The following is a 22,571-nucleotide window of genomic DNA, read 5'->3' on the forward strand; positions in this document are numbered from 1 at the left end:
ACCAGTAGAAGTGCTCATTAAACTCATAGTTGAGAAGCAGGTTTTCCAGTTTTCCAGTAGGAATGTTATGCCAAGAAGAAGAAGAAGAAGAAGAAGAAGAAGATGACAATCAATCTCTTTTTGTATCACAAGAACAACAGAAGAAGGTTGAACCATGTGGCGCCGTGTTTTGGAGCAAAAACTATACGAAGTTCATTGTCGTTACCCAATTGACCACCTTCCGGAGTCCCTGTAACCCGTTTAGCATTGACCAGACTTGCCCAGAACCTTCCAAAAATGGTCCTAAACAATATGTTTCTCATTTCAGTGAAGTGTGCAGAGAAGTTATGCAATAAAATGTATAAAGGGAATACATTCGTGGATTTTCAAGCACATATCAACAATGAAAAATAATATTTCGGATGTTCCGGATTTCCGGAACCAGTTCTCATTAATTAGTCAATATTAATGTATATAATCAAAGGCCACGTAAATATCTTTCCAACGATTCTTGGACGGTCCTGATTACTTGTTTGGTTGCAAAGTTATAGCCTGTCAAAGTTAGGGTCTCTAAAGCGGTATTTTTCAGTTGAAGCAGGTTCCCGGTGGCCACAGTGGCCAAATCCGGATTTCTCCGGTGGTTTTGAAAACTAGACTTGTGGCCCTTTCATTTGAGCCAAAGAGATCCAAAAGCGGACAAGCCACTGATTTTTGCGAGCTGTTCAAAGTTTGGGGTCAAAAATGACCCCAGGGTCTTATTTGTAACTTTTTACGGGAGCGCCGCTAGGGGTCGTTCAATTTATTTTATTTTTGGGAAAGGTTTATTTCCGCGAAAAAATAATTGTCAGAAAATTTCAGATTGCTAGGATTAGTTAAACAAAAACTACAGAGAATTGAAATTCGAAAAAGGTCAAAAAAGACCCCAAGACCCCAAGGATTAGTTAAACAAAAACTACAGAGAATTGAAATTCGAAAAAGGTAAAAAAAGACCCCAAGACCTTACTAAGGTTAATGGTCCCCCTGTGCGCTGCTTCGAATCTTCGGTTCGAAGAAAGGCACCGCAGTCTACACAGCGAATCACTTCAGCTACTGCTCTACGACTTCGACATCGTCTACATGAACACCGAGAAGTTCGGGAACGCCGACGTTCTGTCCCGGCTCATCAACAAACACGTCAGGCCGGAAGAAGACTTCATCGTAGCCAGCGCTATCACCGAGAACGATGTAAGATCAATAGCATTAGATGCAGTTGATGCACTTCCTCTCCATTTCAGGGCGATTCAGCAGACCACCCGCTCTGACCTTGTTCTTAGCAAGGTCTACCGCTACATTCAGCAAGGTTGGCCAAATTCCAAAACGGCCATCCAGGACCGAGAGGTTCACTGGTTCTTCGACCGTAGTGACTCACTGTCCATGGTTCAAGGGTGCGTCATATTTGCTGAACGCCTTGTGATTCCTAGCGGTTTCCGGATGCGTTGCCTACACCATCTCCACCGAGACTATCCGGGGATCCAGCGCATGAAGGCGATTGCGTGAAGTTACGTGTACTGGCCGTCGATCGATTTGGACATCGCTGCGCACGTCAGTGGTTGCCACAGTTGTGCAGCTGCAGCCAAAAGACCGCCTAAATCCGCGCCGCTGTCGTGGCCAAAATCAACACACCCGTGGCAGGGGGTTCACATCGATTACGCTGGGCCTATCGAGGGAGAAAACTTCTTGCTCAGCATCGATTCGCTTTCCAAGTGGGTGGAAATCGTCCGAACCAAGTCGATCACAATCTCAACTACCATCGGAATCCTACGGAGTCAGTTCGCTCGCCTTGGCATGCCAGAAACGCCAGTCAGCGACAACGACACGCAGTTCACTAGTGCCGAGCTCGCGCAGTTTTGCCTAGAGAGCGGGATCAATCATGTGACCACCGCACCGTTCCACGCGCAGTCCAACGGGCAGGCAGAACGTTTCGTGGACACATTCAAGCGAGCAATCAAGAAAATCCGAGAGGGGAGAGGAGCTATTCAAGAAGCACTGGACACTTTTCTGATGACATACCGTACGTCACCGAATCCGTGAGAACACGAAGGCAAATCTCCGTCCGAAGTTGGGGCGCAAAATACGGACCAGCCTGGAGTTTAGCCGTCGGATGATCAGGGTTCACGAACTTTCGGGAAAGGTGATCTAGTGTACGCCAAGATGCACTCAAGTAATTCCTGGAGATGGGCCCCTGCAATAGTATTGGAGCGGATAGGTAACGTCATGTTAAACGTGTGGGTGGAAGACAGGCGTATGCTTCTTCTTCTTCTTCTTCTTCTTAATTCTGTGTGCTCTTTGCACAGAGCTAAAGAGCGGAAAAATGGCGCAGCAAACTAGCGCTATATTGCCAACGAGTTTTTTTTTTTCGTTTATACTCCAATACTTTCTGGCGAGCACGCCGCGGAACACGAGCAAACGTGTTGGTCGCTGCAGTCGTACTGAGGCGTATGCTTCGGTCGCACATCAACCAGTTGCGTAGCCGGGCAGGTGCTGACAACGCACCAAAGCCCAGCACGATTCCGTACAGGGCTGGTAAGCATCAGTTGCCTTTGGACATCCTGCTTCATGCCTGTAATCTGCATCAGCTAAGTCATGCTCAATCAGCACGCCATTCTCCGTCACGTTCACCTTCGCTACCAACTCCAGCACCATTCGTTCCGGTGACACAGATGCCATCGACGCTTGCAGCACCGTCCGAGCACTCGACTCTACTGCAAGCTACACCAGCTCAACCGAGCCTGGTCTGGGTGTCTCCAGCCACGACGGAGACTCGTGAGTCTTCTTCTGTGTCAGCGTCAACATCCAGATTCCCATCATCCTCGGCAACAAGCTCCGCAGAGTTTATGTCAGCTACAGAGACCGAAACAGCTGGTCCGTTGCCTCGCCGCTCTTCACGCCAACGAAGACCGCCGATAAGGTTCGACCCGTACCAGCTGTACTAAGAGGGGAGATGTTGGGAACCACTGGACCAACCTAGTGATCAAGCGATCGCTACCACCACCAACACTGCTATGCTCACTGGTAGCAGCTTGACTGCTACCCGTAGATGTGCGTAGCATAATTGTAAACAATAACAATTCAGCCATTGTAATAGTCCGCGCGCTTCCCGCGAATGCATGTTTGATTAGTTCATTCGTTTTAATAAAGTTTTAGTATGTTTGTTTTGTACGTACGCGTTTAATTAATGTGCAACGATGCACTCGACCACACCGCCGGCGCGTACGTAACACTTTCCTAGTCAAATATTTGACCCTGTGCACTTCAGGCCTTATTACGGGAGGGTCCAAATTGTAATAATGCACAATTTTACCTCAATCGATATTTCTCATAGATATAAGCCATATTTTATTTTTTTATTTACAGGTTCCAACAAAAAAGTGCTAACTGTGGAAAAAGTTAGCGCTCTAAGTGTCATTTTGGAAGCATTTGGAAATGCACAATCCTATTCTAATAAAAATGCAACAAAATGCACACAAATTATTAATTTAGATTTCGATCATTGTGGACAAATAGCTTCTGCTTCGGTACAAATATTACTATTAGAAAGAATAAAAATAATAAGACAAATCGAAAGTGAGCAGCAAACATTCCACGTATTCACGCGGTTATTACTTGGTTCTGAAAATCATCTTCGGAAAGAACTTTATTTAGAAAATGATTACTTTGAAAACAATATTTTCATAAAGCTTCCAAATAAACTCGAAGACAAACAAAAAGCGTCATCCGATTTTGCCAAACTACAACACGCCTTCAACGTACTTAACATAGACCCGTCTACAGTAAAAGCAATTTGGAATGTTCTCGCTGCAATATTTCATTTGGGAAATGCCGGCTATACGATAACAGGCACAGAAACAAAACGAGTGCAATTTGCCGACCCATCACATGCCAGGAATGCAGTCACTTTGTTAGGAACTACAATGGAAGAATTAGCAGACTCATTATTTTCAAATGTAATCACAACGAAATCACAGCAACAGGAAGTGCAAGATTTATTAGAACCAGCATTGAATAATTTAGAAGCACTTGTGGTCGGATTGTATTCTGAAACTGTATCTGCAATCGTAGCATTAGTGAACAAAGCATTTATGACATCTAATGCAACCATTGCATCTATTCTATTAGTCGATACACCGGGTTTTCAAAATTGCATGAATTATGGTGTACAAACCGGAGCATCACTATCCGACCTAAAAAACAATTACTTGCAAGAACGCCTGCAGTCTTTATTCCACTATGTATCCCTGGATTTACCTCGTAATCGATATGCGCAAGAACTAGTAGAAATAGAATCAGATCCTCTTCATGAAACATGCTCAACTCCGTTAATAAATTTACTCGATAAAACACCACAAACACATTTTGTGTGCACATCGCAGAACAGTCGGGAGCCAGATAAACGTGGTCTGTTTTGGTTGCTGGACGAAGAAGTTATGTATCCTAATGCCAGTGATGACACATTTTTGGAGAGATTGTTTTCATTGCATTTTGATCGCGAAAGCCACATGCTCTTGAAAAAAGGAATAAAGAAGCGTCATTTTATTCTACAACATCTGCAAGGAACAAATCCAGTAACCTACGATTCGTCCGGATGGCTTAAGGAAAGTCATAAGAATTCATCAGCCATTAATGCTTCAAGTTTACTTCAGGCAAGCTCCAAAACAGAAATTAGTAGCCTCGCTACTATTTGCTATAGACGCAGTGGAGGGACAGTTCGTTTTAGCTCTGTTATTTGTACAGAAGACAATCAGTCATTGCGGCGTATTTCAAGTATAAGACGTTCATTTGCATCAAAAGGAATAAAGCGAAATTCATTAATAATGCAGGTGAAATTTACGGTTGATAGTATTATTGATACCTTAAGGCGGACTAAAACACATTTCACGCATTGTTTTATATTCCATAATCAATCTGGAATATCGGAGTACACGAATTCAAATACCAATGTAATACGGAACGAAGACATTTCATTACTACGAAGTCAGGTAACAAATATACTTTTCCTAACATATCTAGTATATTGTCTAAACTACATTTCAGTTACGAGGTTCACAGGTCTTACAATCTTCACGCTTGTACCGTTCTGGTTTTCCGATAAGTGTACCATTATCGGAATTCACACGCCGTTTTGGATTACTTGGTGATATGAATGATGAATTGACTGTACAAAATATTTTAAACATCAATGAAATAGACTCGTCCGTTTATCGAATTGGTACTAGTCAGGTAAGTGACAAATAGTTGGTTATTTTTTTATTTCTATTTATTTATTAGACTCGATGTTGTAGTGTCTACCTAATGGTTGTGTGCATAGGATATCTACCTACATGATATACTATTCATGACAGTACCTAAATGTCTAGGTATGATTCATTATATCTACCTAAGGTAGTATAAATACGGGTGTTCATTGGACCACAGAGCAGAGACTGCACAAGCTTTGGACTTGTCAACATCTTTAATATTCTTCTTTTGGAGGATATAAAAGTGGCGACGAGGATCAAGGAACGTGTAATTTCTTTTGAGTTATTCCGAAATTATTTCCTTTTGGTTTTCAGGTTGTTGTAATAACAAATTGTTATTTTTGTGGAGAACGGAATTGTTCTTTTTTTGGTAGAATTGCCAGTATGTTGTGAACAGAATGTTCTTTTTTGTTGACGAAATTGTCTTGTTGTTTTGGTAATAACGAAATGTTATTTTTTGTGGTGAACAAAATTGTTCTTTTGTGGCGGAATTGTCATATGTTATGTTTTGGTGAATGGATTTGTGTTATTTGTACTTTTTTTTTGTAAAGTTGCCGATGTTGGGATAGCGAAATCGTCCTTTTGTTGTTGTAGTTTTGTTGACGAACAGATATGTTCTTTGAAAGTGACGGACTCGTCAGTTTTTTGTGCTATCATTATTTGGTGATGAATGTTATTTTTTGAAGTTTTCTAAAGGGGAAAGGACTGTAGTGTCTACCTAATGGTTGTGTGCATAGGATATCTACCTACATGATATACTATTCATGACAGTACCTAAATGTCTAGGTATGATTCATTATATCTACCTAAGGTAGTATAAATACGGGTGTTCATTGGACCACAGAGCAGAGACTGCACAAGCTTTGGACTTGTCAACATCTTTAATATTCTTCTTTTGGAGGATTTAAAAAATGTGTCTTTAGGTATTACAGAGCCAAATTTCTATAAAACTACAAGAAGTTTAATAAAATTAACTACAAATTCGATTTTTTTTTTTCAACTGTTTCTCGCTAAAGTTTTCCAACTGGTTCTTGTATCACTGGATCTGAATAATCTGTTCACGGCGTGCCTGGTAGAACAATATTATCGCAAAAAAAATAGGCATCGCCAAATTCTCCGTTACTCGAAAATATATATACCTATAGGTTTATAGTTTTCATTTAACGGGTCGATCGAAAAAATCCACCGAGGGACCTCAAACAACTTTTTCATTTGAAAATTTTTGCTCACTGTGGACCATTTTTTGGGAGATAAGCACTGCGCGTGGACGTACATTAAATTTTTTTCTGTCACCGTTTTTTTTTTCGTTCTCGTGAATTTTTATTTGTACGGCGAAACTTCAATTCGGCTGATGCTCTCAAGGATATCGGAAAATTAGAATCGAGTTAAGAAACTCTATTTTGTTGAACTGTGGATACAACGTAAAAAGAGCGTCCTGATGGAAGATCAAGTGGATTCCGAAAACTCTGGCTCGTCACGATGTTGCTGATGAATTGTTGGGGATCAAGATTGACGTGCAGCCGTTGCAGCACCTTTTTGACGATCATCAGACAAACCGGTGAGATCTTTCTGATTTGCTTTGATTTGATTTAAGTTACACACTTGTAAGTGTAGCACACTTTTTTGGCCAACACGTGATGAAAACGCCTCACTGGTTGTACACAGATGAAGTTGCTAAAGTTAAAGTTGGTGAGCGACCACACAGCAGCCGTTGGGTTGTTTTTTTTTGCTATTTTTTTAAACTTTACCAGAGAGTTAACCAGATAAATACTAAACCATGACAATTTTTCGTACGCTTTTTCGCCAAGGAAAGCACCCCATTAAACCCTATCCAATTTCCAACTCCAGATATCTATGAAGTGGGCCAAGTTCTTGGACATATTCTGAGTAGATATCTAATCAACATTTCCTCCTCATCCCCGCTGATCGTAAGGACCTGGCCAGGTGTCGAGAGTTCGTTAAATGAAAGGCTTGTCAAGTCCCAGGCAACTTTTCTGGCGCATTAAGCGTCTCTATTGTAGTAGCGTGTAACATCTATGTTGTTCATTTCCGTTTCCGTTGTAGTAGGCTTAGGGATTAGACAGTTAGGAACACTGTAAGTCAATAAATTCATTCTGTTCCCAACCATCAACCAGACGACTTCTACAACTTCAGAAGAACTTCATTTTCTTTCAAGATCACCAAAGTCATAGCAGTTCAAGATGCGCCGTATTGCCAGAAGTCCACCTCGCAGCCGTCCTGGATTGGTTGAAAATGATAATGAAACTGAAGCTACTGGTTCAAACCGGATTCATACATCAAAATTAGACGATGATTCAAGTACAAATGAAAATGAAAACGTTCAAATTTTTCAAACGTTGGGGCCCAAGGACCGTTCATCACTCAATTTCCAATGCACCCGGACGATGTCAAGAAATTAATTCCTGTTTTCAATTCAAATGAAGTTACATCAAATTCATGGATTGCAAATATAGAAAATTTGAAGCTCTTCTATTCCTGGTCGAATCATACAACCCTTCATCATGCAGTCACAAGATTAGGAGAAGTTCCCCGAATTCGGTACTCTTGGAGCAGAAATAAATGGTGACTAGACGAGTCGGAGGTTTCAACAAAACTATATTTAACTCTAACAATATTTGCATGGCATACTTAAATACTAGTGATCGTACTTGCTTCAAGGCTTGCTTCTCGAACACTCCTCCTCAAGTGCGATATAGTGTATACCAAGAGATTCCCTCAGCATTCCATGTTTGATGCGCGCCAAGGGTTTTGTCAGGATATCAGCTTTCATAAATTCGGTTGGGCAGTACTTTACCTTCAATGTTCCATTGTTGCAAATGTCACGAATGAAGTTGAACTTCGTATCAATATGCTTCGTACGTTGGGATTCTCCTTCAGCTTGCAGCAAACTAATGCAGCTCTGGTTGTCTTCCTTGATCGTAACCGGTTTTTGAATCTTCTCACCCAAGTCCGCCAAAAGTTTCAACAGCCACATCAGCTCCTTGCTCGCTTCAGAAATCGCCACATACTCGGCTTCTGTCGAAGATAGTGTCACGCATTGTTGTTTACGAGCTGTCCACGATATTGATCCTTTCCCAAGTTGAAACACGAACCCGGTGTTGGATTTACGGTCGGTCTTATCTCCTGCCCAATCCGCGTCAGCGTATCCAATCAGGTCTCCAGCTCCTCCGAGTGTCAACTTCATGTAAGCAGTCGAATACAAATATCGCAACGTACGTTTCGCTTCTGTCCAGTCCGCTTTGGTTGGTTTGCTAACCTTTCGTCCAAGAATTGACGCGCTTATAGCGATGTCGGGTCTGCAACTTACCGCCAAATAAAGCAAAGCTCCAATCAAACTTGTTGAAATATTTGGGCCAGCCTAATGAATGTTGCGATGTTTATCATCATTGCCCTGCGCCGACCCTGCCTAATGTATGTATGTTTGTTATTGTTTATGCATTGTACATTGTTGTTAGTTTAAATAAACCGACCGCCGCGACGTGCACACGCATCTTTGTGTTGCTCCCGTGTTTCTCCGCCGTACGCGTCCGAAACATTCCCCCGGTAGTTTGTTGTCGGTTCCCTGGGTAGCTTTGTGGACAGTGTTGGCCTCAGTGAGTATTCCAATAGGTCATGGGCCCAGTGTGGTGAAGAACCGGAAAAGTGCTCGGACAGTCGCGAAGTAAAAAATCATCCCGCGGATGATTACTTCTCTGTGGTGCCGGTCGGTGGGGGAGTGAAATTAATTACTCGACTCGGCTTGTGTTCCATCAGCTGCTGTGTGTGAAGAACAGCTGACAGTGACTGGGACAGACTTTGTGTGGTAAAAGTGGTCGGCGGAAATATCGCTCGTTCGGCTGGAGCAAGTGGCTTCCAGAACGAGGTAGACAGTGCCAGATAGACTCTGTGGTGCACCATTTTATGTCCCGCAGCCGTGAGAAGAAGATTATTGCCATTTTGTGCCGCGATTAGTGTATTCGTTACCGTAGCCGTGGTGATCGAACGTAAATCGAACTGAAGTGACGGAGTCTGTGTGTACCGCCGTCGGGTACGTTCGCGTGTGTTGTTGGCTGTACCTTCGTGCATACAGTGTGCGCCAACAGAAAAGTGACAATTTCGAGATGGCAGAAAAAGTTTTTATTTCCCGTCTGGATAATAAAAATTACCAGACGTGGAAGGTGAAAATGGAGATGCTGCTGATTACTTTCGACCTGTGGCATGCGGTTTCGGAAGCGAAGCCAGCGCCAGTGACTGCGGCGTGGTCGAAAGAGGATCAAAAGGCGAAAGCCATGATCATTCTGAATGTGGAAGACAATCAGTTGCCGCTAGTGAAAGACTTGAAGTCTGCGGCGGAAGTGTGGGAACGTTTGAAGAAGTACCACGAAAAGGCTACGGTGACGTCGCGAGTGTCGCTTCTGAAGAAGCTGTGTAGTCTAAACTACGAAGAAGTTGCGGACATGGAGAAGCACCTGTTCGTGATCGAGGAACTGTTCGATCGGCTTTCGTGTGCGGGGCAGAAGATAGAAGAATCGCTACAAGTGGCGATGGTGTACCGGAGTCTGCCGGAATCCTACAACGGACTGGTGACGGCCTTGGAGAGCCGTCCGGATGCCGACCAGTCGCTAGAGTTCGTGAAGCAGCGACTGATGGACGAGTACCACCGACGGATGGAGAAGCGGCAAAGTGTGTCCGAGGAGCGCCACGACCGGGCGCTGAATGTGCGAAGCAGGAGCAACGGAAGCAGAAAACCAAGACAGCGAGTCTGCTACAACTGCCGGAAACCGGGCCACTTCCGGAGAGAGTGCCCAATGCTAAGTGAAAGTGGAAGAAAAGATCTGGAAGTGAAGAAAGCTGCAGTGAAGAAGAACCCGGGAATTTGTTTCGGCGTGGGAGGTCAGCGGAAGCGGAGGTCCTGGTACGTGGACAGTGGCTGCTCGAGCCACATGACCAGTGACCGAAAGTTCTTCGTGAAGATCGACGAAAAGGTGAAACAGGAAGTGAACTTGGCGGACGGCTCGGTGCTGAGATCTGCCGGTGTTGGAGAAGGCTTCCTGGAGTGCGTCGATGGAGACGGAAGAATGAACACCGTGAAAGTGGAGAACGTGCTGTACATCCCGAAGCTGGACTGTGGACTGCTGTCGGTCCGGAAGCTGGCACAGAAGGGACTGAGAGTGAACTTTGTGGAGTCGAAGTGCCAGGTAATAAATGCCAGCGGAAGAGTGGAAGCCGTCGCGGAGCTTAGTGGTGAGCTGTATGCCCTGAAGATAGCTGGAGGAGCGGAGATCGGCAACCGCCGGAGAAATGCAGCTGGGCATCGCGCTGAGGAGGAGTTCGACCAAGAAGATTTTTATGACTGTTTTGACGAGGGACTCCGATACTAAGTGGAACTTTGTGACTATGCGACTCTTTGTGTGATACTTGACGAAGCAGAAGTGTTCGGTGCAGGAGGAGGAACTTTGTGTAGGCTGTGTTGTCCAATGTGAACTTTGTGAAGACTTTGTGAAATAGTAAGCTTTGTGAACGGACTTTGTGATTGTGATGACCAACATCGAGGAGGAGTGTTGGAATATTTGGGCCAGCCTAATATATGTTGCGATGTTTGTCATCTTGCCCTGCGCCGACCCTGCTAAATGTATGTATGTATTCTGTTATTGTTTGTACATAGATTGTTGTTTTGAAATAAACCGACCGCCGCGACGTGCACACGCATCTTTGTGTTGCTCCCGTGTTTCTCCGCCGTACGCGTCCGAAACATTCCCCCGGTAGTTTGTTGTCGGTTCCCTGGGTAGCTTTGTGGACAGTGTTGGCCTCAGTGAGTATTCCAATAAAACTCATGTACTTCTCTTTTGTCGGTAGTATCTCCTCCTCGATCTCCTCCTTTTGCTTGATGTTGAGGTAACCAGGATCCATCGGTATTGCAGACGGTTTAGCTTGATCCAATTGGAACTTCACGGCCAATGACTGGATGTAGTTCTTCTGGCACAGCGTAAACTCACCGGTGCTATTTCGTTCAATCTGGATCCCCAAATAAGTCCATACAAACTCCTCCTTATGCAGCACACATCATCGGGATTACCAGTCTCGTATCCGGGGGGCTGTCGCATGAACACGGGCTTGTCCAATTCTCCGTACAAATAAGCGGTCTTGACATCTATGTGCTTCACTTGCATTCCTCGCCTGGCAGCTACAGACAAAAGCGCACGAAGTGTTGTTTGTTTCGCAACTGGAGCAAAAACAGTATCATAATCAGTGCCATACTTCTGATTGTATCCTTGAGCAACAAGACGAGCTTTCCAACGGCAGACATTTCCCTTTTCATCGACCTTCTTTTTGTAAATCCATCGGCAGCCAATGGGGTTTCGCTCTGGAGGCAGCTTGACTATTTCCCACGTCCGATTTTCCATTAATGACGCATACTCCTCATCCATTGCTCTTTTCCACAGATCGCGCTCGTCACAGGATGTCGCTTCAGTGTAGCTCCTAGGATCTTCGGTGTTATCGTTCACTAATCGGCCGCTTTCATGATACCTCGCTGGTGGAACACCTTTTGTTGAACGACTTGAAGTTCGTGCCGGATGTTCGGCCGGTGCGTTGGGGGGACGTTCAGTGCGGCTGTCGTCATCATCAGTTGAGGCATCGTCACGATCATCACAATCTTCATAATCGGATTCTGGCTCCTCTTCAATTTGCACTGGTTCGCCGCGAATGTCCCCTGCAACGATAGAAAAAGGATTAGGTTTGGATGTTGTTCCTGATACTGTTCGTAACGGATAGTCCACGATACTTCCATTGTCATCTCCAGTATTGCACGTCCCGCTTCTTTGAAGAAACTTCGCATCTCTGCTGTTCACAATTCGATTGGTCTTCAAATCGATGAACCTGTAGGCCTTCTGGTTCGAAGAATATCCTACAAACACGAGCTTCTCCGCTGCAGACTCTAGTTTCGTCCGGTTGACCTTCGGTATCCACACATATGCTTCGGTTCCGAAAATTTGAAGGTGCTTCAAATCAGGCTGCTTTCCCCACCACATCTCATAAGGCGTTCGCTCAACTGATCTTGACGGGAGGCGATTTTGTAGGTAGTTAGCGGTACACACAGCTTCCGCCCAGTATTTCAGTGGTAGTCCAGCGTCGAGAATCATATATCTTGCCATTTCCTTCAGAGACTGGTTCTTCCTTTCAGCAATCCCATTCTGCTGCGGCGTGTGGGGCGTCGTAAACTGCTGACGAATTCCTTCCTTCTTACAAAACGCGTCCAATGCTTTATTCTTGAATTCCCCACCATTGTCTGAACGGATTATCTTCGGTGGTCTTACGAAAGTCGTTTTCATTTCCGAGATGAACTCCTTCAATCGTAATTCCGCTTCTGACTTCTCGCGTAGGAAATAGACAGTGCAATAACGGGAACAATCGTCTATAACCGTCAAAAAGTAACGGCAGCCGCCTGGCGTAGCCGTATTCATTGGTCCACAAACGTCCACATGCACCAGGTCCAGCGATTGTCCACAGGATGTCGTTGATTGCTTCGGAAATGGAACTCTTGTTGCCTTCGCTTCCAAACAGCACTCGCAAACCGCACGCAATCCGTGATTTGAATCCCCGTGGCTAGCTTCTTCTTAATGATGTCTTGTACTGCGTCGGGGTCACGATGTCCCAGTTTCCGATGCCATTGATGTAGACAGTCCTCACGATGGCCTTGCTCTACAGTTTTCATTGCTTCGTTTACTGTAATTAGTTCATACAAACCTCGCACCAGTACGGCGGTGGCCGCAATTCGCTGTTCCCTCATGATCGTGCATCCTGCAGTGTCGAACGAAACGTTTGCACCTCTTGCAACCAGCTTCCTCACCGAGATCAAGTTTGCTTCCAAATCCGGTACATACAGCGTGTCCGAGAGAGTGATGTTGTTCTTGTTGCCGTCCGGATCATAGCAAATCACACAACAGGTACCTCTGCCCTTCGCTGCTGTCGTTTTCCCGTCTGCTAAAGTGATGTATTCCGAAGCACATTCTTCCAGATCCACGAAGTAGCTCCTGTCTCCGCACATATGTGACGTAGCGCCCGAATCTACAATCCACTTTCCAGCTGGTTTCTCGGTTCCAAGCGTCATGAATGCGAAATCGTTGTTCTCACGTACAGTCTTGGCCTTCGAAAAATTCCGTCGTCCTGGTTCTTCAAATTCTCCCAGGCTTCCTTGGCCGTGGTCGTTTGCTTAATGAGTCCGTGTTGGGTACTCTCCATCAGCAACCCGATCGTCGCACGCGCCCGTTGATCGCCCTGGTTCCATGCGGCAATATCCGCTTCCGTGGTAGGTCTCGCCCCGCAAACGAACTTCCATAAATCCTCTCGGATGAGCAGTAGTTCCATACTGAACTTCCAGGAATTGTAGTTCGTCCCATTGAGTTTTTGAACTCCCAGTTTCTACATCTTGCGCTCGAGTTGGAAAATTTTTCTTCTCTGTTGACTCGTTGCTAGGGCTCCACCTGTTGCCCATAACCTCTTGGAGCAGAAATAAATGGTGACTAGACGAGTCGGAGGTTTCAACAAAACTATATTTAACTCTAACAATATTTGCATGGCATACTTAAATACTAGTGATCGTACTTGCTTCAAGGCTTGCTTCTCGAACAGGTACGAAGCTGTCAGATCAAAAATATCGAACTGCGATGATTTCAAGAATGAATTAGCGATTGGTTTCCCGAATATACTGGATGAAGCAGATGTTCATTTCCGTTTGATGAGTCGTCTGAAAAAACGGATGAAGATTTCGAGAAGTACGTGTTTGAAATTGTGGCGATTGATAAAAACATCAACCTCAACGAACAGGCCTTGATCAAATACGCAATTCGTGGAATGCAAGACCAAGGTCTTCAAGCGATGCTGTCTCTTCAGAAGTTCAATTCAGTGATGGAAGTTATTAGCTGCTTGAAAAGATTTGAATGCGTGAGTGGGTTGAAGAGTCCTCCAGTTTTTCGGATGCCATCAACAGAAGCCCGATGGATTTGCCACAATTGTAACCAGGATGGACACATTTCAAGACACTGTCCAAGGCCTCCCGCTAAGTGCTCTCAGTGTAATCGATTTGCTCACAATTGGAAATTTTGCCGAGCTGATACTCCATTACTGCGGATGTCGGACAGGACGAATGAGAATGCAGATCCTAGAAAAAACCGAGTTGAAAATGTGTACAGGTCACCAGGTTCCAGATGCTAGTCAGACAAATTTTGATCTAAACACGAATCAGCTAGGTAATATGATTAGGATAAGATTAGTAAAGGATCATTTTATGAGTTGTTTAAGATTTGGTATCTCGTGCTCAGTATCATACGGGCGTATCTACAATGATCGATTTCTCTTCATCGATTTTCTCTTCGGCTAATAGCTTGGCCTGCAAATCATTTTTGGTTGTGCTTGTTATTTTAGATGCTAGTCCTAGTCGTCCTTCACCGAAATACACCGAGAGATCATCCGAATATTGGTCGTATTTTCCGAAATAATCAGAAGAGAAAATCGACGAAGAGAAATCGATCATTGTAGATACGCCTGTATGATACTAAACGCGAGGTATCTATTTTAAACCATATCACAGTGGGAAAAATCGACCCAAAAAACGGATCTTTTAACGTCGCTGGTTTCGGTAAGAGAAGTTGACCATTTCTGACGTAAAAAATTACGAGAAATCGATTGATGCTAATTTCATTCACCGCACGGCACGGGAAGTGGTCCATTTTGCCCCAATTTCCCCTTTTTTCATACAAAAAGAGAATCAAAATGTTCTTTCAAACAACTAGCACTACTGTAGATCATTGAAAATAGCTTCAGGTGTAATTGGAAGTTAATAGGAATCATGAGAATACATGAAAGATCCTTTTAAATGCTTATTTTACCCCATACTGTCGGATATTCATTTTTTTTCCTATTTATGAATGGATTTTTGATGTTACTGACTTGAAGTTGATTTGTTTGGCATAAACAAAAAACGCTTGATCTTTTATCACCAGAATCATCTTCGGAAGTTGTCCAATTTGCTCCATTTTGCCCTATTTTCATGTAAAAAATAGATTTAAAATGTATTTATAAAAACAAATACTGCTATGGAACGTTGAAATAACTTTTAGGTGCAATTGGAAGCCAACAGTTATCATGCGCATATGTGAAATATAATAAGGGTATATGAAATATAATAATAATATGATAAGGGCCCATATAGCCGAGGCGGTAAACGCACGGGTATTCAGCATGACCATGCTGAGGGTGACGGGTTCGATTCCCGGTCGGTCCAGGATCTTTTCGTAAAGGAAATTTCCTTGACTTCCTTGGGCATAGAGTATCTTCGTGCCTGCCACACGATATACACATGCAAAATGGTCATTGGCAGAGGAAGCTCTCAGTTAAAAACTGTGGAAGTGCTCATTGAACACTAAGCTGAGAAGCAGGCTTTGTCCCAGTGAGGACGTTACGCCAAGAAGAAGAAGAAGAAGAAGATATGAAATATATTTTCCCTATTTTACCCTAAATGCCCCTGAATCTGCTGGAAAACAGCCTATTTTGTATGGTTTTGTTATGTCGCTGGATGCAAAACATGAAGCCCTGGATCAGTTTTGATATATTCGAACGCGGTTTATCGATTAATACTAGAATCATTCTCGGAATAGTATAAATAGCTGTCCATTTCACCCCAATTTGCCCTGATTTTTGTCATGTAATGAATAAATCAATTTGCCCTGATTTTTTGTCAAGTATAATGAATAAATTAATTTCCCTTATTACCATTGAAACTGAAACCAATGTTATCAACAAGACATATATATGACTTTTTCTATAATTTCAGCTTTTGATGGGGAATTAGGGGCATAATGAGCATTTTATAAAATATGTAAAATATGCGCTATACTGATTAAATAGAACGTCTCAAAGCACCAAATTATATATTTAAGATGCTTGATTTAATCAGTTGTGTGTATATTTGCCACAATATAAGGTTATGGTTAATGCTTATCGTACCCTGTATTCCCCATCAATGTAATATGTTTTAACTGTCCTTTCGATTACATTGGTTTCAGTACCATAAGTCTATCAATTCGGACATAAGCAAATGGGAGGAATCAATTCATTCATGAGGCGACAACAAATCAGGGCAAATTGGGGTAAAATGGACAGCTACTTTTACCCTCCCGTAAATGATTCTAAATTTTATCGATAAACCGTATTTGTATATATAAAAATGATCTAGGATTTCATGTATTGCAACCAGAGATATTACAAAACAATTGGAAAAATGTTATCATCCAGCAGTTTTGGGGGCATGTAGGGCAAAATAGGGAAAATATCTTTCATTTATGCGCATGATAGTTGTTAGCTTCCAATTGCAACTAAAACTAATTTCAACGTTCCATTACGGGAGCATCCATTAAGTACGTCACGCTAAAATTGGGAATTTTCGACCACCTCCCCCCCCCTTCCCCCTACGTACGGGTTTTTCCTATACTTAATACATACCTTGTCACACTTTCACAAATCCCCCCTTCCCCCTAGGACCGTGACGTACTTAATGGATGACCCCTACAGTATCTGTTTCTGATAAATATGGACATTTGAAAACTCATTTTTCTATGATAAAAGGTCAAAATGGAACAAATTGGACAACTACTGAAGATTATTCTGGTGATAACAGATCTAGCGCTTTTTGTAATGCAAAAAAAAAAAAGAAAATCAAATCAGTAACATTAAAAATTTATTCATAATCATGTAAAATTCACAATTTCCAGCAGTTGTTGGGGCATATGGGGCAAAATAAAATGATCTTTCATACATGTTTATGATTTCTATTAACCTCTAATTACATCTGCAGCTATTTTCAATGATCTACAGTCGTGTTAGTTGTTTGAAAGTACATTTTGATTCTCATACAAAATCATTTTGATTCTGATACAAAAATGAAAAAAGGGCAAAATGGACCACTTTCCGTGCTGTGCGGTGAATGAAATTAGCATCAATCGATTTCTCGTACTTTTTTACGTCAGAAATGGTCAACTTCACGTACCGAAACCAGCGGCGTTAAAAGATCCGTTTTTTGGGTCGATTTTTCCCACTGTGCATATGTTTAACACTAATTGACACAGGTAGTTCAGTTAGTCTAATCAAAGCAAGTCAAATACCAGCATTTTTCAAAATTCTTCCATTTACCAAAGATATAGAATTCAAAGGCTTAAATGATACAATTGTTAAAATAATAGGAGTTATTGACACGGAAATAATGATTAACAATGTTATTTTCAATTTACAGATTAAGGTTGTCCCAGATGAGACCATGTACCGTAAACCGGGGTCAAATTGATCAGCGGGGTGAAATTGATCACTCGGGTACTACATTGTAATTCCATACTAGGAACTCTTAAGCGGCGTAATGATCCTAAACTTTTTAGGTCATCTGATTCGTAGATGTCTAGAGATGAGTGTAGACTTTTATTTTTTTTGAAAAAAGTTAGTTTTGCCTTATTTTTTCAAGGAATTTGCAATGTATTTCTCATTTAGCTGATATCATTGCTGCTAAACAATCAATTGCTAATAGGACTTTCCGTGAATTCTCTGTTTTAACATTTTTGTGGAGCCTTGGTTGGGATGTTAGGCAGCTAATCAGAACATGAAATTGTTATAAAAAGTTCTTTTTATGAAGAAATAGGCATTTATTGTAATAGAAATCACTTATTTCAAATGAAATTGCCTAACTTTAGGCGTTTAAGAGGAAATTTCGAAGAAATTTAATTTTGCATTTAAAGTATTAAATTCACTAGTTGAAAGATTTTAGATGCGTTATTCGGTTTTAGAAGAGCAAAATTAAGCGATGAAGGAAATTTTTCTTTCCAACCGATGCTTAATAGCATGTCAGTTAAGGGACACTTAAATAAATTAATTGAGAGATGATTTGCAGACTATTGATCATAAATTTTATGAATTGCGTGACGGTATGGTTTACAGGAAACACAAAAATAGGGTGTTATTTTATGTTCCACATGATATGATTAATCGTGCCATTAAAACATGTCATGATGATTTGGGACATTTTGGATGTGATAAGGTTTGTGAATTAATATTGAGGTGTTATTAGTTTCCAAGTATGAAGGAAAAAGTATTAAATTATATTAAAAGTTGCTTGAAGTGCGTATTGTTTTTTAAGAAGATACATAAGTATGACGGAGAATTACATAACATTGATAAGGGTGATACTCCTTTTGAAGCCATTCAAATAGATCATTACGGTCCCGTGAAAATAAATAATTTACATTTTAACCCTCCATCAGTCGCATCAAAAAAAGTTACACGAGCGGTCGCGTCGTGTACTCAGTACACGACAAACGCTTTCAAATATGGTTTATATCAAGGTAAGTAAAAGGAAGGTAATCCAATATGATATATCATACAATCCGCCATATTGGAATTCGGAATGACAGCTGGCAAGTTTGTTTTGATTTGGAACTGTATACATGGCATACAAGCCATGACCCAAAAGTGTCAGAGCCTCGAAGCGATCACTTTTTTGCACTTTTTCTCTACGTTCCGACGTACGTCCCCAAAGAAATTCGTGGTTGTATCGAGCAGTGTTTGCCGGACAAAGTATCGGAAATTCGTTCACCCGTCAGACAAATCACGGCAATCCTAATTATTTCCCGACTGCCCGACTCGAGTGATCTGCCAAACTTTTTGAAATACACGAGACTGTTCTGGGTACGCCATTCTTAATTTGAACTAGTATACCCCCTAATCCATATGGACTCGCATCCGTAATTAGCCGTGTCTCATCATTCGGGTCAAAATATCCTAAGGACTCTACCTTTCCCAGGACTGTCTTGATAGTTTCTAGCTCTCGTGAATGTTCTTCACCCCATACAAAAGAATTTTATTTTAGCAATAAGGATCGCGATCGCATGTGTCGGGTCATTGTTGCAAGGTTGGGGACAAATTTTCCGACAAAGTTAATTAATCCCAAAAGAGACCTTAATTCCGTAATCGATGATGGAGGTTGCAAATCCAAAATTGCCCTGATTTTCTCGTCAGTAGGCTTAATTCCTTCTGTTGACACATGATGTCCCAGAAAAGTTACTTCCCTTACGCCGAACTGTGATTTTTGTTCGTTTACTTTCATGTTCATCTGTGCAATACGATCCAAAACCTGTTCAAATGGTATTAAAATGTTCATAAGCTTAACCTGTACAAACATAATCAATAAATACCCCACAAAATAACATGAATACTCAAAATTTTACCTGTTTCAATATTTCGTCGTGTTCTTCATCCGTTTCTGCATAGATTAGCACGTCGTCCATGTAGACAATCAATCCTTTTATTCCTCTGAAGAGATTCTCCATTTCTCTCTGGAACAGTTCAGGTGCCGACTTTATCCCGAACATAAGTCTGCGGAATCGATATACGCCACTGCGTGCGACAAAAGTGGTAATATTTCGGCTTTCGCGATCCAACTCGAAATGATAATACGCCGCTTCCAGATCAATTTTCGAGAGCTTTGACACCTTACGGATGGACGCCATTGCCGCGTCGATGTTCGGCATTGGGAAGTTCTCTCGCTGTACTGCTTTGTTTGCCGCTCTCATGTCCACGCATAAACGAATACGTCCGTCAGTTTTTCGAATGGGTACCAGCGGTGAAACCCAGGTTAATGGCCCCTCTGCTCTTTCGATGATGTTCTTTTGAAGAAGTTCCTGAATTGCGTTTTCAACATCCGCCTCCATTGCGATAGGAAACCTCCTGGCAGCTTGAGCAACTGGTTGTACGTTTTTGTCTAGTTGTATTTTCAACGTCACGTCCGGTACTTTGGGAAATTCCGAAAGATGTCCCACAACTTTCTCAGGGCTTATACGGTTCACGTTATAGCCAATTTTAAGCACGCCCAAAGCAAACGCAGTGCTCTTGCTTAACAAGTTCGTTTGACCTTGTGGAGCGACAAGGATGTGGGACCAAACGCCTGAATCTTCTCCTGGAATTTTGATTTGTGCTTCGAAGGCACTGCTGAACAAAATGTGTTCGTCGGATGCAAAGGATTTCAATTTCATATCCTGACGATCTGGGCATCTTTCGTTCAAGATATGTGCCTTGTTCTTTTTAAGGAACTCGAATGTTTGGGCGTTGATAATGTTAGCTGGGGACCCAGAATCAATCAACAAGGCTATTTCAATTCCTCCAACGTCCATACGAAGCACTTCGTTAAGCTCCTTCTCGTGAACAAAAAATACCGCTTTGTGATCTTCGAGGCTTTCTTGAATGGCGTGGACTCGTTTATACTTTTGCGCTTTTTCGAAACTGGGTTCATTTCTCGATTCACTCTGTTTCCTTTTTCGACAGCATACTTTGAAATGCCCTTTATTTCCGCAATTAAAACATGGAAAGTCCCTAGCAGCGCATTTATCTGTTTCCCTGGCAATGTGACCATATCTGTTACAGCTGTAACACTTTCTGGAATTTTTCGGGTCAGCATTGTTAAAAGATCGCGATTTGGTGTTTGTAATTTGCTGAACCATCATGGGCATCTCACGCGTCTGTCAGTGATCCAATAATACAACAAAAAATTAATAAAAATATACTTACTCATTCATCATTCTAACTATTTACCGTCAGCGGATGCCTATCGTATTCCTTGGTTTGCCTTTGCACTTCTTCGAGGGTCTTGCCGAGTGTAATCGAATCATTCAATGCCAAATCTTCTATCAGCAGACGCTTCCTCAGATCCGTTGATTTGCAGCCTTCGATTATTTGGTCGACAATCATGTCGTCGACATCAGCGAACGCACACCGGTTTGCTTGATCCTGCAGCCTGAAGACAAATTCTTCGAACGGTTCTCGTTCTTCTTGTTGCATTGCCCGGAGAAGATGCCTTTCGAAACACTTTTGACATTGCGGTGCAAAATATTTGTCGAGGGACAAAATGGCTGAATCATACTTGACTTGCACAAGATTTCCACTACCATCAGCTGTGGGCGTTTGCACTTCCCACTTGAACACTTTATCATAGTAAGATTGCAGCTCGATACCACCCAGCACTAGTAAAAGATCACACTTTTCCACATCTTCTTCAACGGAATTCGCTTTCAGGAACCTTTCAAAAGCTCTTTTCCATTTAAGCCAATCATTTCTGGGATCACTGCCAATTTCGAATGGTGGCATAACCGATGCATCTGAAACGATCACATTAACAAAACATTTCAACAATAACATACTGTTTCAAATTTCTTCTGGTGCGGTTATCACTTATTCCTATTTGTCATGCATACATTTACTTCATTGTGTTTTCATTCAAATTAATTTTCTTGCTACGGGTCATTGATACAAACACTCTTGTTGTCTTCACACTTCTCTGTTTTCAGATCTTTCTTCTCTATCATTTCACGAAGCCTAACCTCACATTTATTTCTCGACTTTAACCAAAGCAATTCTGCACGAAGTATAACCTTAAACTTATTCTTTTTTGCAAATACACGGAGCCCAACTTAGCACAGCATAACCAGCACGTAGCTTCTCTATCGCACAGCGTATCCAGCACGAAGCGTACCATGCACAAAATAGCCTCTGAAAAACACCGCACGTAGCAACCACTTCTCATTATTTACCAGGCGGGGCACCATTAGAGCATCCTTGCACGAAGCATGCAGCTGTATACCGCTGTATGGGCACATTCTTCTGTTAAGGACATATATGAGCGAATCCAAAGATGGCCATCACAATGGCTGCCTTGCAAATACCGAAAGCACGGATCTCGTCATCTAAACAACAAACAGAGCTGAAAAAGCAATGAGTAGGCTTGCTCACTCGTGGTAAACATTGAGTAGCATTTTCGTTTTCGGGTATTTTGGGGATGACGAGAACGGTGCTCTTGAAAATGCGAAGCAAAAATGCACCTGGACGCGCTCCCATTCCACCTTAAATTATTCTGCATCCATCATGAACCAAACGTCACACTCTTCTATAATGATCGAATTTGCACTAAAACCAGTAGACATAACTTTCATTCCGTGTCACACGAAAAAAAAAACCTCTATCAGTATTCCTGTTTTGTTCTCTCACTATTTCCTTTCATGTCGTAAAAACTGCAGTCGCACTTGCCGCCACCGGCGTCATTTTTTTTCAAGCTCTTTTTTTTCAGTATTCCTCCCATTGTGACCGCCATTTTGTTTTTTTTCGGCAGCGTCCCCGCGTCGTATCAAATCTTTCAGAATATTTTTTTCCCATTTTTTTTCACATGCACGCTGTTTGATTTATTGTAACATTCACTAAACGAATAATTGCACTAAAAAGGTAACTCTCACATAC

At 42.3% G+C, this 22,571-nt stretch overlaps 2 protein-coding genes across 21 annotated transcripts in view; one reads left to right on the forward strand and one right to left on the reverse strand.

Moving 5' to 3' along the window:
* LOC109405099 (unconventional myosin-XVIIIa) overlaps nt 1–22,571 on the forward strand; it is a 1,227,991-nt gene that overhangs the window by 486,775 nt on the left and 718,645 nt on the right. For 17 of the 18 annotated variants that reach the window (XR_009999527.1, XR_009999528.1, XM_062861168.1 and 14 more), the window contains 2 exons: nt 3,373–4,994; nt 5,050–5,235. The exons of the other annotated variant lie outside the window; for it this stretch is intronic. Coding sequence is in view for 15 of the 17 variants with exons in the window: in XM_062861168.1 (XP_062717152.1) it covers nt 3,373–4,994; nt 5,050–5,235 (1,808 nt within the window). In the remaining 2 variants the exon portion in view is untranslated. The remainder of the gene's footprint in view (nt 1–3,372; nt 4,995–5,049; nt 5,236–22,571) is intronic. 18 annotated transcript variants of the gene reach the window in all.
* The window catches only part of LOC134292213 (uncharacterized), a 36,819-nt gene continuing 35,989 nt past the window's right edge, over nt 21,742–22,571 (reverse strand). For 2 of the 3 annotated variants that reach the window (XM_062861187.1, XM_062861185.1), the window contains one exon: nt 21,742–22,244. The gene's annotated coding sequence lies outside the window, so the exon portion shown is untranslated. The remainder of the gene's footprint in view (nt 22,245–22,571) is intronic. The other variant, XM_062861186.1, reaches the window with a different exon arrangement.

This window comes from Aedes albopictus, chromosome 3, assembly GCF_035046485.1.
Source record: "Aedes albopictus strain Foshan chromosome 3, AalbF5, whole genome shotgun sequence".
In the NCBI taxonomy this organism is placed as follows: domain Eukaryota; kingdom Metazoa; phylum Arthropoda; class Insecta; order Diptera; family Culicidae; genus Aedes; species Aedes albopictus.